The sequence below is a fragment of the Rhinoderma darwinii genome, chromosome 2 (assembly GCF_050947455.1).
Source record: "Rhinoderma darwinii isolate aRhiDar2 chromosome 2, aRhiDar2.hap1, whole genome shotgun sequence".
Taxonomy (NCBI): Eukaryota; Metazoa; Chordata; class Amphibia; order Anura; family Rhinodermatidae; genus Rhinoderma; species Rhinoderma darwinii.
The window spans coordinates 159,708,012-159,726,838 of record NC_134688.1 but is presented as its reverse complement, the minus strand read 5'-3'; the positions used below and the strand labels follow the sequence as shown (position 1 = coordinate 159,726,838).

General features: G+C 41.6%; 1 protein-coding gene across 3 annotated transcripts in view; it reads left to right on the top strand.

The window, feature by feature from the left end:
• The first annotated feature begins 369 nt into the window (after positions 1 to 369).
• Positions 370 to 18,827, top strand: part of DZIP1 (DAZ interacting zinc finger protein 1) — a 48,222-nt gene continuing 29,764 nt past the window's right edge. Inside the window, exons 1-5 of one of the 3 annotated variants that reach the window (XM_075852390.1) lie at positions 370 to 478; positions 3,113 to 3,673; positions 3,962 to 4,034; positions 13,918 to 14,042; positions 16,582 to 16,749. In XM_075852390.1, coding sequence (XP_075708505.1) covers positions 476 to 478; positions 3,113 to 3,673; positions 3,962 to 4,034; positions 13,918 to 14,042; positions 16,582 to 16,749 — 930 coding nt within the window. In that variant the 5' untranslated portion in view covers positions 370 to 475. Of the gene's footprint in view, positions 479 to 528; positions 622 to 3,112; positions 3,674 to 3,961; positions 4,035 to 13,917; positions 14,043 to 16,581; positions 16,750 to 18,827 lie in introns of those variants that run through there. The other 2 variants (XM_075852389.1, XM_075852391.1) reach the window with 2 other exon arrangements.

The window sequence follows — 18,827 nt, the reverse complement described above, 5'->3', positions numbered from 1 at the left end:
ATGGGCTGCAGGGAGAAACTCTGTAAGGAACAATTCTAGACTCAACCATGAGTGGGCAGTGTGGCATGGATCCAGGGAAGAGTGTCATTCATAAATACCAGTGCTCGGTTGTTTTCTTATTTAATGAATCACATTGATAAATGTGCCCACATTCTTACTATTTTAACATGCCAAGGCTCCCATTTGAATTTCAGGCTCTCGGAGGGTTTATTACATGTGACACCAGGCGGCTGGTAACACTAGTCACTACAGGTACCCTGCACTGAAAAACACGTGCCAGCCGCAGCAGGATTGATGGATGCAAGTGGGCGGAGCTTGTGACTGGCTTCTTCTCAATCTGTGCAGAGTACAGTGTGGAGATTGGGGGAGGAGCTTTTTGTTGTTGTCGTGGTAACTGTGCAGACCACCCGTACTCAGCCAGCCTAGCGTCTTCAGCCCAGAGTCCCCGGATGAAGAAGAAGCGGAGGAAGGGGGAATGGTGAGGAGGTGGGGGATGGGAGGGAATTCCGGGGAGCACTGACAGTCTGGGGAGGCGGGGTGCCTAAATATTTAACCCGTTGAAGTTATGAGCTGCTTGTTTACGTATAGCCCGGGGGATGAGCAGCGTGCCGGATGTTTTGGGTATTGGTGATGAATAAGCTTGTGCTATTGTTCTGCGATGTGCATGGCTCCGGGCTACCAAATACTAGTAGCCACAACTGTGCCTTCTACAGCCGTGTGAGGCAGCCGGTAGTGCCAGGGCAGTGAGGGTGCCACAGCTGGAGAGGCGTCCACTGCTGGATGGGAGGAATGTGCGGCTTGTGTAGACATGTGTGCGCCGATCATCTCCCTCCACACAGCGAGTATCGGGCCCAGGGACATCTGCAGCCACGAACTGTGGGGTGATCTTACATTACATGTGGCCCCTCACTACAAGGGGCCCTATATGTAGTGCTGTGGAAATGCAACGTGACTGTCTGTGCCACACGTTCTGTATCACTGTATTACCCAACTGTAATCAAACTATATACAGTATTATGCTGGTTACTGACCATTGTCAGTGTGATGGCCTATGGATCTGATAAAAAACTGGTATCTAACCATCACGGGGTTAACTCTGGATATAATCCTTTCACACGTATGTCAAAGGGACATTCTTAGACCTCGTTCACATCTGCGCTAGTCAACTACGGTATTGATTCCGTCAAAACTACTGAACCCTTGCACAACGGAGACTAAGGGAAACCATTGGCACCGGATCCGTCACCATTGAAATCAATGGTGATGGAAATGGAATCTTATGGTTTCCGTTTGTGACTGTCAGGGCTCCGTTCCGACGGAAAGCTCAGACGGAACGGAGCCCTAACGCAGATGTGAACGAAGCCTTATAGCATTCACTGGCCTTATAGGATACCTTGAGAACGATGTACACTTATCTTATGGTATATAGATGTATACGTCAGATGTGAGGTGTTCTACCCACACTAAACGGGGTCTAGAAAGGTCTGGCCCAGTTCACACACCGTCCTTTTGCGCTGATTTTGATGGGAGGTAGAGGCCTTTTTGTTCCTCAGACGTTTTTTGACGCTCGCTGGAAAATAATGCGTCATGCCCTATAGTGGAGTGGTTTCCGCCTCTGAACCTCTCGTTTGGAGAGGTTGTTGATGCGATTTTTAAGAAAAAAAACGCCCGCACTTTTTGCATTTGCTAAATCAAAACACCCTCAAAAAACGTGTAGAAATGCGTAAAAAAAATGCTTGCATTTTAAAATCTGCTTCAAAAGTTCGGAAGGAGTTTTGAATCAGATTTTTTTCTGCTTGGCAAAAGTCTCAATCTGCACCTACCTTACATTGGTCAATTCTTGGTTTACTGGAGCCTGGTACGCTTTTAAGTGCGTGACGGACCAGCAGGCACTGGATGAAAACAATCTTATGATACTAAGGCCGGATTCACACGAGCGTGTGCGTTTTGCGCGCGCAAAAAGTGCAGGGTTTTGCGCTCGCAAAAGGTCCATAGCTCCGTGTGCAGACCACAAGCAATCAGCTGTAAACTTTTGGAGAACCCGCAAGTGTTCAATTTCCCTGCAGCGCCACCACAAGGCAAATTAAGTATTACATAATTTTCTTTTAAAGAGAACCTTTCACCTCCCCATATATGTGCAGCTGAGTGCAGCATGTAATAGGGAGCGCTGCACAAACCCTGGGGCACTTGACAGTTTTTTTCTACCTACCTCCGTTATTTAGATATTGGTGCCGTTATATTTGGCGCCTAATATTTAAATAACCCCCTGAACAGTCAACTGGGCGTGTACTGGCAAGGGGGTGTGTTACTATGGCTGTGACACTGTCCAATCAGATATGGACAGTGCCACAGCATGAGAGAGTGTGCGATTGCAGCCTTTTCATCCGAACAGGCAAGGGGCGTGTCTCTGCTACGGACAGTGTAAGAGCTGGGGAGCGCTTCCACTGTCCGTAGCAGAGACACGCCCCCTTGCCAGTTCGGTTGACAATACAAGGCTGATCTCTCGCAAGAGATGAGAGCGCGGATGCGCGCTCTCCTCTCCACAGCTCTTACACTGTCCGTAGCAGTGACACGCCCCCTTGCCTGTTCGGGTGAAAAGACTGTAATTGTACACTCTCTCCTGCTGTGGCACTGTCCATATCTGATTGGACAGTGTCACAGCCATAGTAACACGCCCAGTTGACTGTTCAGGGGGTTATTTAAATATTGGGTGGCAAATATAACGGCACCAATATCTAAATAACGGAGGTAGGTAGAAAAAAAATGTAAAGTGCCCCAGGGTTTGTGCAGCGCTCCCTATTACATGCTGCACTCAGCTGCACATGTATGGGGAGGTGAAAGGTTCTCTTTAAAAGAAAATTATGTAATACTTAATTTGCCTTGTGGTGGCGCTGCAGGGAAATTGAACACTTGCGGGTTCTCCAAAAGTTTACAGCTGATTGCTTGTGGTCTGTGCAGTGGAAAAACTTGTAATCTACTTATGATCTATGGACCCTTCTAACAAAAAAAGATTGTCCAAAGTGGACAAGACCTTTAATTCTAGATGATTTTATTTCTAGATTTATTTTTCAGTGTTGGTTGGTTTTAATTTGGCCATTTACCTCTTTTTCAGCCTTTCTTAGACAATGTTTACTACCCTATTGAGCCAGAGCGGGCAAATATTTCTGCTGACGTGCTAAGTACTCCTTGGATGCCGCGTCCTTCAACACCCACCAGAATGCCTTCCTACAACCATGACTCCCGGTTTAAATTCAGAACACGCCATGAAAGTGTGGACTGGAGAAGGATTGGGGCTATTGATGTGGACAGGCTGGCAAATGAATTGGACTTTGTAACCCTTCAGGAAAACATCATGGGTATCACATTCTGTAACCTAGAGAATGAAAAGTGCCCGCACTGTCACAATGGCCTCGACCCGATTATGCTGAAGCTTTTCAGACTGTCTCAGTACACTATTGAGTATCTGCTCCATACTCAGGAGTACCTGACCACTAATCTGCAGACATTAGAAGAGAAGGTCAATGCCACCCTGGCCGAAACAGAGCAGATACAAGCAAAAATGGCCAAGCAGACTCAGGAAGTAAAGACACTTAAAGATGAATGCAAGCGTCGGAAGAAGATGATTTCTACGCAGCAGCTGATGATCAGTACCAACGCTGGGCCCTACCACAAGGTAAAGCAAGTGAAAGGCATTACTACATACTCATCATTTTCCTATAAGCTTCCACATGCTTGCACACAGATGGTAATCCTATACCTCCCATATTGTATTCAACCCTTTATGCAGTAATATGATTGCACATGGTCTGGAAATGGTGCAATAGGGAGCCCCACCACTCTTGTGTAAACTTGGGTGCATCCTGTAGTCTGAGGAATATACTATAAAGATTGGTTAAAAGTATACATTTCATTCACAATATAAAATGACATGTATGTACAATTTTTATTTTTATAATTGCAGTGTCAACATTGTGAGAAGGCATTCATGAATCATTCGTATTTGCAGAGTCACATGACAAGGAGACATCCAGAAGGTGCATATCTGGTTCACCCGTACTTTATTTCATATGTACATTTTCATATAGCATTTTGTCAGTTAAATGAATACATTAAAACATCCCTAATTTTTGAGGAATAACACTATTTCTGACCACTATATGACTTATACTCTGCATTATTTAGCAGTTTTCCCCTCTGCAGGTTCTCTCTCTAAATCTCAGTTGTTTTGTAGCTAGTGGGTGGAGCCTAACTGCTGTCATGTCTTCTATACACAGCACACATAGAAGAGGGGAATCCTGCTCTCATATCTCTATCACATATATAGAAGCAGCAACATGGAGGACATCATACAGCAGTCAGGAGCAGTTTAGCTGTTGATCCAGCACTGGGGTGAGATATAACACTTAGGGTATGTTCACACATTGTGTTTTCAGACGTAATTCGGGCCGTTTACACCTCGAATTACGGCTGAAAAAACGGCATCATTACGTCTCCAAACATCTGCCCACTGCTTGCAATGGGATTTACGGTGTTCTGTTCCCATGAGGCGTAATTTTATGCGTCGTTTTAAAAATATGGCGCGTAAAAAGACGCCACGTAAAAAGAAGTGCAGGTCATTTCTTGGGCCGTTTTTGGAGCTGTTTTTCATTGACTCCATTGAAAAACAGCTCCAATAACGGCCGTAAAATACGCCGCGAAAAACGTGAGTTGCTACAAAAACGACTGAAAATCAGGAGCTGTTTTCGCTTGAAAACAGCTCCGTATTTTCAGACGTATTTTTCTAAGCCGTGTGAACATACCCTTAGGTGGGGGCAAGCAGGAAATGAGCCTGATAAGTGGAGAAAAAGGCATTTTTCTCTGATAAGATATATTACAATGTTTCATATACTTGCTTGTGCTATTGATTTCTGCGAAGTTTTTGAAAAGTTAGTAACCATTTAGCCCATTCCTGATTTGTGCCGTAATAGTATGTTGCTGTGATGAGCCGTTTCCATCACTTAAAGTGTAGCTAAACGTTTGACAAACTTCTAACATGTCATAGTGACGTGTCAGAAGTTTGGATTGGTGGGGGTCCGAGCACTATGAAGTTTTAGATCCTCGTTCCCAGTTAGTCAGCCTGGTTTTCACCGAGTAGGGCAAGAAGAATGACACCAGAAGCAGAGCTCAGGTAGAATATCCTCTCTCGATGAGATAGGATCACAACACAGCTTTATTTAAAACAATGCAAAACTTGTATAGCAAAAATGGCATCAATTATCAGTATATGATCTTGTGACACCTCCAAGGGGCTAATTGGTTTTTGTTCAAACATGTCCTTTTCTTATTTGTTCAGTACGTTTATAGAAGTTTGTGGGTTAAAACTTCATATTGCTTTTTTCACATTCCAGGGCGTTGTCTCATGCTCCGGCGCCATCTTGTGCCATCTTATCATACTACATAGCATTATAGCAGAATATGATATACTGAGAAGCTTTATGTAAGAATAATAATAATTTTTGCAAGCACACAAATATACATAGTGGCGATCCTTCACAGCACTGAGACCCCCACCAATCGCTAGGATGAAGCAGCTGAACTGCTTCTGTGAGTGCTCAGCCGCTTCGTGTCTGTTCGGCTTTTTCCGGAAAGCTGATGTATCGGCGTAACGGGCTCATAGACTTTCTATTGAGTCCATACACAGATACATTTATTTCCGGAAAAAGCCGAACAGACACGATGCGGTGGAGCGCTCACACGAGGGCTTCAGCTGCTTCGTTCTAACGATTGCGATTGGTGGGGGTCTCAGTGCTCGGACCCCCACCAATCCAAACTTCTGACACGTCATTATGACATGTCAGAAGTTTGTCAAACGTTTAGCTACACTTTAATATACAGCCGACTAACGGCTGGGATCGGAGATAACTCTGATCCCAGCCGTTTAATCCCTTAGATGCCGTGGTCAATGAGAGACAGAGGGAGTGTCACTCTCATCGGCACCCTGCAAATGCGATCGCGGGGTATGAATGATTTGCTTGGCAGTCGCATTTGCAACAAGAAACATTTGCAACGGAGTGATTAGAAAGTCAGTTGTTCGAGTCACATATTGGGCCAAAAAAAGTTAATAATTTTTTTAAAAAGTTGTAGAAAAATATAAAAAGTGAAAACAAAAAAGAAAGTCATCTTCTCCCTGTATAAAGCCCTTTATTTTGAAATAAAGTTTTAAACATCAAAAATTATACATATTTGGTATTTCTGCATTTGTAAAAACCCGTACTATAAAATGACTACAATATTCATCACACACGATGAACGCCGTGGAAAAAAAATTAATCCCAAAATTCTTGTTTTTTGATTATTCCGTCTCTTAAAAAACAGAATAAAAAGGAATAAAAAAAAATTGTATGCACCTGAAAATGGTACCAATGAAAAATACAACTCGGTCCGCAAAAAACAGGCACTCATGGAGTTACTTTGACAGAAAAATAAAAATAATACTGGTCTTTGAATGCAGCAACACAAAAAAATATATATTTTCTAAAAAAGTGTTTTTATTGGACAAAAGTAAAAAAACATAAAAAATTATATATATTTGCTATTGCTGTAATGGTAATGACAAACAGAATAAAGTTATCTTGACAATTATAGCGCACAGTGAACTCCGTTAAAACAAAACTCAAACAACAATGGCAGAATTTATGTTATTTTTTTCCTACCTCCCCCAAAAAAGTGAATAAAAGTTACACAATACATTATACAGTTAGGTCCAGAATTGTTTGGACAGTGACACAAGTTTTGGCATTTTAGCTGTTACCAAAACATATTGAATATACAGTTATATAATCAATATGGGCTTAAAGTGCAGACTCTCAGCTTTAATTTGAGGGTATTCACATCCTAATTTGAGGAAGGGTTTAGGAATAACAGCTCTTTAATATGTAGCTGCCTCTTTTTCAAAGGACCAAAGGTAATTGGACAGTTATCTCAAAAGCTATTTAATGGGCTGCATGGCATGTTCACATCATCAATTAAGCAGTTAAAAGGTCTGGAGTTGATTCCAGGGGTGGCATTTGCATTTGGAAACTGTTGCTGTGAACCCACAACATGAAGTCAAAGGAGCTCTCAATGCAAGTGAAACAGACCATCATTAGGCTGAATAAAATGAAGAAATCCATCAGAGAGATAGCACAAATTTTAGGAGTGCCCAAATCAACTATTTGGTGCATTCGTGAAAAAAAAAAAGCGCACTGGTGATCTCGTGAACTCCAAAAGGCCTGGACGTCCATGGAAGATAACAGTGGTGGATGATCGCAGAATCCTTTCCATGGTGAAGAAAAACCCCTTCACAACATCTACCCAAGTGAAGAACACTCTCCTGGAAGTAGGTGTATCAGTATCTAAGTCTACCATAAAGAGAAGACTTCATGAGAGCAAATACAGAGGGTTCACCACAAGGAGCAAACCATTAATCAGCCTCGGAAATAGAAAGACCAGATTAGACTTGTAAAGAAGCCAGCCCAGTTCTGGAACAGCATGAAACTAAGATCAACCTGTACCAGAATGATCGGACGAAGAAAGTATGGAGGAGGCATCATATCACATCACATCCTCTGTAAAACATGGCGGAGGCAGTGTGATGGCATGGGCATGCATGGCTGCCGAAGGCACTGGGTCACTAGTGTTTATTGATGTTGTGATTGAAGACAGAAGCAGCCGGATGAATTCTGAAGTGTTCAGGGATATACTTTCTGCTCCGATTCAACCAAATGCAGCAAGGTTGATTGGACGTCGCTTCACATTACAGATGGACAATGACCCAAAACATACTCTGAAAGCAACCCAGGAGTTTTTAAAGGCAAAGAAGTGGAATATTCTGCAATGGCCGAGTCAATCCCCAGATCTCAACCCGATCGAGCTGCATTTCACTTGCTTAAGACAAAACTTAAGGCAGAAAGACCCACAAACAAGCAACAACTGAAGACCTCTGCAGTAAAGGCCTGGCAAAGCATCACAAAGGAGGAAACCCAGGGTTTGGGGATGTCCATGGCTTCCAGACTTCAGGCAGTCATTGCCTGCAAAGGATTGTCTACAAAGTGTTAAAAAAAACATTTTATTTATGGTAATGTTAATTTGTCCAATTACTTTTGAGCCCCCAAAATGAGGAGGCTGTGTAGAAAAATGGTTGCAATTCCCAAACGTTTCACAGGATATTTTTATTCAACCCCTTGAATTAAACCTGAAAGTCTACACTTCAGTTGCATCTCAGTTGTTTCATTTCAAATCCATTATGGTGGCTTGCAGAGCCCAAATTATGAAGATTGTGTCACTGTCCAAATAATTCTGGACCTAACTTTATGTTCCCCCGAAAATGGTACCAATAGAAAATACATCTTGTCCCGCAAAAAATAAGGCTTTATATGGCTACTTTGACAGAAAAATAAAAAAAATTGGCTCTTGGAACCGCTACGTCCCCTTGTCCAAAATAGGCTGCGTCCTTAAGGGAGTTGTCCAGAAAAAAACGGACCAAGAGGGGAAATGTATAAAGTATTAAAATAAGCATTACTTACCTGTTAACCCCTTAATGACCGGCGATACGCATTTTCACAGCAGTCATTAAGGTGCTTTATTCTAGGCCGCCGCCTTTTCATGGCTGCCTAATCAACGTTCTGCACGGTTCTCCCATGTAAGCTGGAGCCGGGGCTCGGCTGTCTGATGACAGCCGGGCTCCTGCTCCAACGGTAGCGATCAAAGTTTACTTCGATCGCGGGCGTTTAACCCCTCAAATGCTGCGGTCATTAGCGACCGCTGCATTTAAGTTGTTTACAGAGGGAGGGAACTCCCTCTGTCACCCAACGGCGGCCTGCAAATGCAATTGCCGGCATCCGATGGGGTGCCATGGCAGCCGGGGGCCTAACAAAGGCCCCTAGGTCTGCCCTGGCTATATACCTATTAGGACGTTCCAGAGGCATGTCCTAATAGATGCCTGTCAGTTTTACATTGACAGGCAATAATGCTCTGGTATACAAAGTGTACCAAAGCATTATAGCTGCGATCTAAAGATCGCATAGGGAAGTCTCCTAGTGAGACTGAAAAAATAATTAATGTGAAATAAAAATTAATAAAAATACACATTAAAAAAAAATAAAACAATTTTTTTGCCATAAAAATGGTTTTATTTAGTAAAAGTGTAAAAAAATTAAGTTAGCATATTATTTTAACCGCAAGGTGAACGCCGTAAAAAAAACAAAACCGCAAAAACCAACGGCAAAATTGCTATTTTTTCCCATTCCCCCCCAAATAATAATAATAATAAAAGGTTAATTAATAAGTCCCATGTACCCCAAAATGGTAGCAATGAAGGCCCGCAAAAAACAAGCCCTCATATGGCGACATTGACGGAAAAATAAAAATTTATGGCTCTTGGCAAGCAGCGATGCAAAATAAAATTATTTTATTTCAAAAGTGTTTTTATTCTGCAAAAGTAGTAAAACATAAAAAGACTATACATATTTGGTATCGCCGTAATCGTAGGGACCCATAGAATAAAGGTAGCATGTTATTTGCGCCACACAGTAAACGGCGTAAATGTAAAATGCATAGAACAATGGCTAAATTGCTGTTTTTTTTTATATCCCCCCCAAAAAATAAGTTAATAAAAAAATTCTATATAGCCCAAAACGGTGCCATTGAAAAATACAACTCATCCCGCAAAAAACAAGTCCTCATACAGCCATGTCCACATGAAAATAAAAAAGTTATAGCTCTTTGAATGTGACGATGGAAAAACTAAAAAATTGCTTGGTCATTAGGGCCCAGAATGCAAGCAGGGGGAAGGGGTTAAATCCTGTTGCTTGTCGCCGGTCATTGTTTTCTGAGCTGCAGCGATGATGTCACGTCGACGTGTAACCACTGCAGCCAATCACTGGCCCCAGCGGTGGCTGCTGCGGTCACGTGTGTCGACGTGACATCATTGGCGCAGCTCAGAAAACAAAAATGAAGCAACCATTTAACGGTCCACTGAGCTGTATGTAAAACCGTATCCTTTCGCTGATTGACTTAGAGGGATCATCTTACTGATGCACTCCTGACATCCTTCATGGGTAGGAGTTTGGTCACCTGCTGCTATTATTTGCACTCGCATAGTCGATTAGACCCTCTTTACACAATGCAGTTTTTGAAAAACGAGGATCTCTATTGGATCTTTCTTTTATCTGTAGCGAAACTGCTCTTTGTGAACAAGTATTTAGACTCAAGCACCTTATCATTGCTTTTATGTGAAGAAGTGTGTATCAGGAGAGAACTTCTCACTTTAGGCAGGCCAGATATAAAGGTATGGGCCTTTCCTATGATTATGACTTTGTGTTTCTGCAGTCTTACTCATGAAATCACAATCAGCACAATTGGTTACCTGTGCAGTATTTCTTGCCGAATTTTTGCTTATAAAAGCATCCTCAATATATTGGATATTTTGAGTGTCCTTTGACATTTTTATAAACAGCCGAGTGTCAGACAAAGTAAAGCCCCCTTCAGTGGAGGAAGGTTGTGTAAGAAGTGCTCAATATAGTTGTTCGGCAGCTTCTGTAAGAGTTCTGCTCTGTTGGCACTCTTCCTCATATCAGACATGAATGCCCTTGTTGATGAAGCAGAACATTTCATTAGTTGCCTGCCAGCCTGTTTTCTCGGATGAAAGCCTGTACAGTAGTTGGTAGCACAAAAGAGATGAAAGGTATGTCAGAAGAGGTAGATCTGGCTGTGCAGATAACTGAAGCCAAGAAAAACCTTCTCACCTTTGAATATCATTTAATTTGACGCAGTGTCATTTTTAACAAAATAAAACCTTCATTTTCACTCTGTAAATTTCATGGTTAGCCAGGCAGTTTCAGTTATTTCACCATTGCATTATGTCTGTTTTTAGAGGGACAAAACAACGTTAATGATAACCGTGTTCTTGTCTCTAGCAGGATAAATAGCTTTAGGTGAAGTTCACAAGCGACAGGTTTGTTGCAGAAAATTCTACGACTGTCCCATTTGCAGAAATCCATGTGCTTGCTGCAGAAATTAAATTGCTGTGAGGGTATGTTCACACGACTTATTTTCGGGCCGTAAACGTTCCGAAAAACGGCTGAAAAATCAAAAGCAGAACGCCTACAAACATCTGCCCATTGATTTCAATGGGAAATATGGCGTTCTGTTCCGACTGGGCGTTTTTTTACGCCTCATTTTCAAAAAACAGGGCATAAAAAAACAGGACGTAAAAAGAAGTGCATGTCACTTCTTGAGCCGTTTTTCATTGACTCAATAGAAAAACAGCTCCAAAAACAGCTCCAAAAACAGCCATAAAAAATGCTAGTTTGATTAAAAACCGGTTGAAAATCAGGAGCTGTTTTCCTTTGAAAACAGCTCTGTATTTTCAGCCGTTTTTTGTTAAGTGTGAACATAGCCTAACATATCTGCCGTGTGTAAATTTACCCTAACCAAAAAATAACCAGTAACTATGTCATTGATGATGCTTTCCTACCATGCTAGTTGTTAGCTGTTTTATTATTCTGGAAAAGATAAACATTTTGTGGATAAAAAAGCTGAATAAATAATAGCTCCGTTATATGGCGCTAAGGGAACATGGCACAATTTTTTTACTCCATGTGAAGTTGGAGCCGTGGAGATACTTTAGGGCCCTACGGACTTCTGTGGGCACTGTATTGGGACAACTAAAAGGTTGTATGTATTCATAATACGGAAGTATGCATAAGCCCTAAGGGTATGTTCACACGCTAGCTGCCTTTTACGGCTTAAATGACAGCCTGTTTTCAGAAGAAAACAGCTGCGTCGTTTCAGCCGTAAATGCTCCTCCTCGTAATATACGAGGCGTCTGTGACGCTCGTATATCTTGAGCTGCTCTTCATTGAGTTCAATGAAGAACGGTTCAAATTACGTTGCAAAGAACTGCCCTGCACTTCTTTGCCGAGGCAGTCAATTTACGCGTCGTCGTTTGACAGCTGTCAAACGACGAAGCATAAATGACAGGTCGTCTGCACAGTACGTCGGCAAACCCATTCAAATGAATGGGCAGATGTTTGCCGACGTATTGTAGCCCTATTTTCAGACGTAAAACGAGGCATAATACGCCTCGTTTACGTCTGAAAATAGGTCGTGTGAACCCAGCCTTACTACATCCGAAGAGCAGTGATGGGGGCGGTCCAGACTACACAGCTAGACTCCTGCAGCATCTAGAATAGAGGATTTTACTGTTTATTCTCTGAGAAGGAGTAGGCTTCACAAGAGATAAAAGAAGCACAAAGGTTATTCAAAGAAATGCTTGAAATTTGTTTATTTTGCCGTTTACCAGCAATTTATTAACCCCTTAAGGACACGGCCAATTTGAGTTTTTTCCTCCCTGCTTTCCAAAAGCCATAACTTTTTTTATTTCTTCATCGACACAGCCATATAAGGGCTTGTTTTTTGCAGGACACGTTGAAGTTTTTCGTGGAACCATTCATTGTACTGCATATTGTACTGGGAAGCTGAAAAAAAATTATTTGTGGAGTGATATGGGCAAAAAACAGCGATTACGACATTTTTTTGGGGGGTTTTGTTTTTACGACGGCGGTAAAAACTACATATACACCATATTCTACAGATTGATACCATTATGACGATACCGAATTCATATGTTTTGATTTATGTTTTACCACTTAAAAAATAAAAGTATTTGCTAAAAAAAAGTTAATGTTTTGTGTCTCCATATTCTGAGCGATGTGAGGGCTTAAATTTGCAGGGCGAGCTGTAGTTTTCACCGATACCATTTTGGGGTACATGTGACTTTTTGATCACTTTTTATTAAAAATTTTTTGGAGAGCTAAGGTGTCCAAAAAACAGCAATTTGCATGTTTTATATATTATTTTTTTTACGGCGTTCACCGAGTATACAACAACGCTATATTGTGATAGTTTGGACTTTTACAGACGCAGTGATACCAGTTATGTTAACTTTTGTTTTCGGGGAAAAATGGGAAAAGGTTTTTTTGTTTGGAACTTTTAGTACTTTTTTTTTTTTTTGGAACATAAAAAAAACCTTTATTTAACTGTTTTTTACTTCTTTTATTAGTCCCCATAGGGGATTTGAACCAGGGATCGTTGGATCACTTACATGATATACTGCAATACTAATGCACTGCAGTATATTGTGATTCTGATAGTCGCCTTTGAGGCCCTGCCGGAGGCAGAGCTTCGAAGGAGTACTAAGGTGGCAGACCTGGGGGCCTTTATTAGGCCCCCAGGCTGCAATGACAATCATTTTCACCGGCCGATCGCAGGGGGGAGGGGAGGCGCGATGGCGAGTTTGAGAGGGCGCCCCCGCTCCATACTTCTCTTAACGGCTGTCACGTACCAGTACGTGACATGTCGTTAAGGAGTTAAAAGTAATTTTACAGTAAACCTTCTCAGTGGTTTTCCGCTTATTAAAGGGGCATTTCCACCTCAGCATTTATGGCATATCCACAGGAACGGCAGGGGTCCCATCTAAGGGTGGCCGATACATACAGGCGCAGAATAAATAAATATAGAGGTCGCATGTGCCAGCATCTATCACGCATCAATGGCATATTCAAAGGACCTATGGAGAATGGGGGGTCCCCGTCCAGTCTTATAAGCCAACAGCTAAATCCAGGCACAGAATAAATGAAGGTGTGACATGTGCCAGCACCTATCAGACATTAATAAAAAATCTTGTGGATATCCCGTAAATGTCTGAAATGGAAATACCCCTTTAAGTCTTATGGCATATAAAAGTGTCTGTAAAAGCGTTAAGGGACTCCAGGTAACCGTCCTCGGAAGAGAATGCTGTCCCTGTATGGTCGCTCTCTATAGAAAATAATGAGAAATACAGAAACAGCTGCGTATACTCATAGTAAATTAATATTGTGTTCTCTTTTCTTCATAAAGGAAAGCAAAATATCCAGCCAAGTAATAAACTGCAGTATGAAATAAACTGTCTGAAAGAGGAATTACAGCAGACCAGAAGTCAGCTGGAGACGGAACAAGCGGCTCATTTGGAGAAACTTTCACAGGTAACATGTCTTAAACTAAGTAAATGCAGCAATGCAGAATTAATATAGTATGAAAACGAAATAGGACACTTCTTCATTACTGGCTGGATTCTTGTGTAGGTTCAGACCTTTATCTTGGTTTTGCGTTTAGTCTTCATTTAAGGCTAAATCTTTCTACTCTGACATTTTGTTGCAGTAAAATCACAAAATTACCTCAACGCTACCTCAAAGTTCCTTTATGGGTGAAGATGAGACCTTCAAAAGAAGTCAGACCTGTGATTCGCTCATGACCAAATGTTGCCATGTTATTTGTCAACGTGGCAGCAAGTGGCCCTTGAATTACAAGACATTTAAAACTGTGCTAAATGAATATTACAGACTTAGGCCTGATTCACATGAGCGTTGAATACATCCATGTGATGGCCGTTGAAACAACGTCGTCACACAGACCTATGTAATTCAATGGGGCCGTTACTTCAACATACCGTGTGAAGGGTCCATTGAAAAATAGAACATGTCCTATTTTGTTCCGTTTTCACGGATCCCTCCATAGACTCAAATCTGGTGATGATTATGGCTAATAGTTAATGAAAACCCAAAATTTTTTGTCTCAGAAAATTAGAATATTATATAAGCCCAATTCAAAAATGATTTTTAATACCGAAATGTTGGCCTACTAAAAAGTATGTACAGTATATGCACTCAATACTTGGTCGGGGCTCCTTTTGCATGAATTACTGCATCAATGCAGCGTGGCATGGAGGCGATCAGCCTGTGGCACTGCTGAGGTGTTATGGAAGCCCAGGTTACTTTTATAGCGGCCTTCAGCTGTGTTACATCAAGTCCAGTGTCAGCGCAGCCGTCTACCAGGAAATTTTCGAGCACTTCATGCTTCCCTCTGCTGACAAGCTTTATGGAGATGCTGATTTCATTTTCCAGCAGGACTTGGCACCTGCCCACACTGCCAAAACTACCAATACCTGGTTTAATAACCACAGTATCACTGCGCTCGATTGGCCAGTAAACTCGCCTGACCTAAATCCCATAGAGAATCTATAGGGTATTGTCAAGAGGAAGATGAAAGACACCAGACCCCACAATGCAGACGAGCTGAAGACCGATATCAAAGCAGCCTGGGCTTCCATAACACCTCAGCAGTGCCACAGGCTGATCGCCCCCCATGCCACGCCGCATTGATGCAGTAATTCATGGAAAAGAGCCCCCACCAAGTATTGAGGGCATATACTGTACATACTTTTCAGTAGGTTTACATTTGTGTATTAAAAATCATTTTTGAAATTGGGCTTATATAATATTCTAATTTTCTGAGACACTAAATTTTGGGTTATCATTAAAGAGGCTCTGTCACCAGATTTTGCAACCCCTATCTGCTATTGCAGCAGATAGGCGCTGCAATGTAGATTACAGTAACGATTTTATTTTTAAAAAACGAGCATTTTTGGCCAAGTTATGACCATTTTTGTAGTTATGCAAATGAGGCTTGCAAAAGTCCAAGTGGGTGTGTTTAAAAGTAAAAGTCCAAGTGGGCGTGTATTATGTGCGTACATCGGGGCGTTTTTAATACTTTTACTAGCTGGGCGCTCTGAAGAGAAGTAACATCCTCTTCTCTTCAGAACGCCCAGCTTCTGACAGTGCAGATCTGTGACGTCACTCACAGGTCCTGCATCGTGACGGCCACATCGGCACCAGAGGCTACAGTTGATTCTGCAGCAGCATCAGCGTTTGCAGGTAAGTCGATCTTACCTGCAAACGCTGATGCTGCTGCAGAATCAACTGTAGCCTCTGGTGCCGATGTGGCCGTCACGATGCAGGACCTGTGAGTGACGTCACAGATCTGCACTGTCACAAGCTGGGCGTTCTGAAGAGAAGAGGATGTTACTTCTCTTCAGAGCGCCCAGCTAGTAAAAGTATTAAAAACGCCCCGATGTACGCACATAATACACGCCCACTTGGACTTTTACTTTTAAACACACCCACTTGGACTTTTGCAAGCCTCATTTGCATAACTACAAAAATGGTCATAACTTGGCCAAAAATGCTCGTTTTTTAAAAATAAAAACGTTACTGTAATCTACATTGCAGCACCTATCTGCTGCAATAGCAGATAGGGGTTGCAAAATCTGGTGACAGAGCCTCTTTAACTGTTAACTATGCTGGAAATAGATCACTCTGTGTGTAATGAATCTATAGAATATATGAGTTTCACTTTTTGAATTGAATTACTGAAATAAATTAACTTTTTGATTGATATTCTAATTCATTGAGAAGGACTAGTGTGTGTATATATGTGTGTATGTATGTATATATATATATATATATATATATATATATGTAAATAGGTTGTATGTAGTAGTAGGGTGGTTATTGTGTTGACATAAATACTTAGAAAATCAATTTTTAAATATGCTATTAGGGCATTCTGAATTAAAAGAGGGTAGTCTCTTTTGATACCTCTATAGTTTACCCAATGCCGAATCACCGAATACTAGTGCTGTTTATTATGCTGTTCTTCAAACACTCGTGAATCCTTTTTCTATAGATACAGGAAAATGAACATAAGAGAACAATTGAACATGATCTTTTAAAAAAGTTTGACGATTGGAAAATAGAAGAAAGGGACAAATTTGAAGATGAATTAAACAAAGTAAGGGGGATGTTTATGAAAGAGCTTAAAGAAGTGACATCTAAGAACACCTGCTTAGAAAAAGTAAGTATCCGTTACTGTTTTCCTTTTATCATCTATCATCATTGATCATCACCTAATGATACTTATAGACAGACTGAGCTAGATCTAAATCTGTATTTTTGTGAATGGACGAGCTAGCCACCAATCATACTGATGGGCTGCAGTTAAAGTGTACCTTCAGTCTGTAGATACACAAGCTCATGATTTAGGGAATTATAGGCAGTCGCATTATTGGACATCAGTTAGAACAGGAGAATGGGACATCAGTTAGAACAGGAGAATGGGACATCAGTTAGAACAGGAGAACGGGACATCAGTTAGAACAGGAGAATGGGACATCAGTTAGAACAGGAGAATTGGACATCAGTTAGAACAGGAGAATGGGACATCAGTTAGAACAGGAGAATGGGACATCAGTTAGAACAGGAGAATGGGACATCAGTTAGAACAGGAGAAATGGGACATCAGTTAGAACAGTAGAATGGGACATCAGTTAGAACAGTAGAATGGGACATCAGTTAGAACAGGAGAATGGGACATCAGTTAGAACAGGAGAATGGGACATCAGTTAGAACAGGAGAATGGGACATCAGTTAGAACAGGAGAATAGAACATCAGTTAGAACAGGAGAATGGGACATCAGTTAGAACAGGAGAATGGGACATCAGTTAGAACAGGAGAATAGAACATCAGTTAGAACAGGAGAATGGGACATCAGTTAGAACAGGAGAATAGAACATCAGTTAGAACAGGAGAATGGAACATCAGTTAGAACAGGAGAATGGGACATCGGTTAGAACAGGAGAATGGGACATCAGTTAGAACAGGAGAATGGGACATCAGTTAGAACAGGAGACTGAGACATCAGTTAGAACAGGAGAATGGGACATCAGTTAGAACAGTAGAATGGGACATCAGTTAGAACAGTAGAATGGGACATCAGTTAAAACAGTAGAATGGGACATCAGTTAGAACAGGAGAATGGGACATCAGTTAGAACAGGAGAATGGGACATCAGTTAGAACAGGAGAATGGGACATCAGTTAGAACAGGAGAATGAGACATCGGTTAGAACAGGAGAATGGGACATCGGTTAGAACAGGAGAATGGGACATCAGTTAGAACAGGAGAATGGGACATCAGTTAGAACAGGAGAATGGGACATCAGTTAGAACAGGAGAATGGGACATCAGTTAGAACAGGAGAATGGGACATCAGTTAGAACAGGAGAATGGGACATCAGTTAGAACAGGAGAATGGGACATCAGTTAGAACAGTAGAATGGGACATCAGTTAGAACAGGAGAATAGAACATCAGTTAGAACAGGAGAATAGAACATCAGTTAGAACAGGAGAATGGAACATCAGTTAGAACAGGAGAATGGGACATCAGTTAGAACAGGAGAATGGGACATCAGTTAGAACAGGAGAATGGGACATCAGTTAGAACAGTAGAATGGGACATCAGTTAGAACAGGAGAATGGAACATCAGTTAGAACAGGAGAATAGAACATCAGTTAGAACAGGAGAATAGAACATCAGTTAGAACAGGAGAATGGAACATCAGTTAGAACAGGAGAATGGGACATCGGTTAGAACAGGAGAATGGGACATCAGTTAGAACAGGAGAATGGGACATCAGTTAGAACAGGAGACTGAGACATCAGTTAGAACAGGAGAATGGGACATCAGTTAGGGCCTGTTCACATGCTTTAGTAAATGCTACTGTCTGACATTTACCATGCATGTTTACAGTACAAGTCTTAGATTTCATGTATACAAAAGTAGCTGTAATAGGGCATCCATAGAGGGCATCCCTCTATATACCTCTGATTGCATAAGGAAACACGTGGATTCCGTGGGATCGAGAAAGAAAAAAATGATGGCATGCTTCATCCCATGCCATATTACAGAGGCATGCTAGGGGAGAATAGCTACATACAAACGGCACCAGACATAGGATGGTACGGTGGTACATAGAATCCCTTTGACCACATCTGCCACCGTACATCCTCCTGCATACAGATCTGGCGAAAATATCAATGTTCCAAAGAAATATATTTGTATCTCATTATTACCTGTGATGTCATTTGGATTA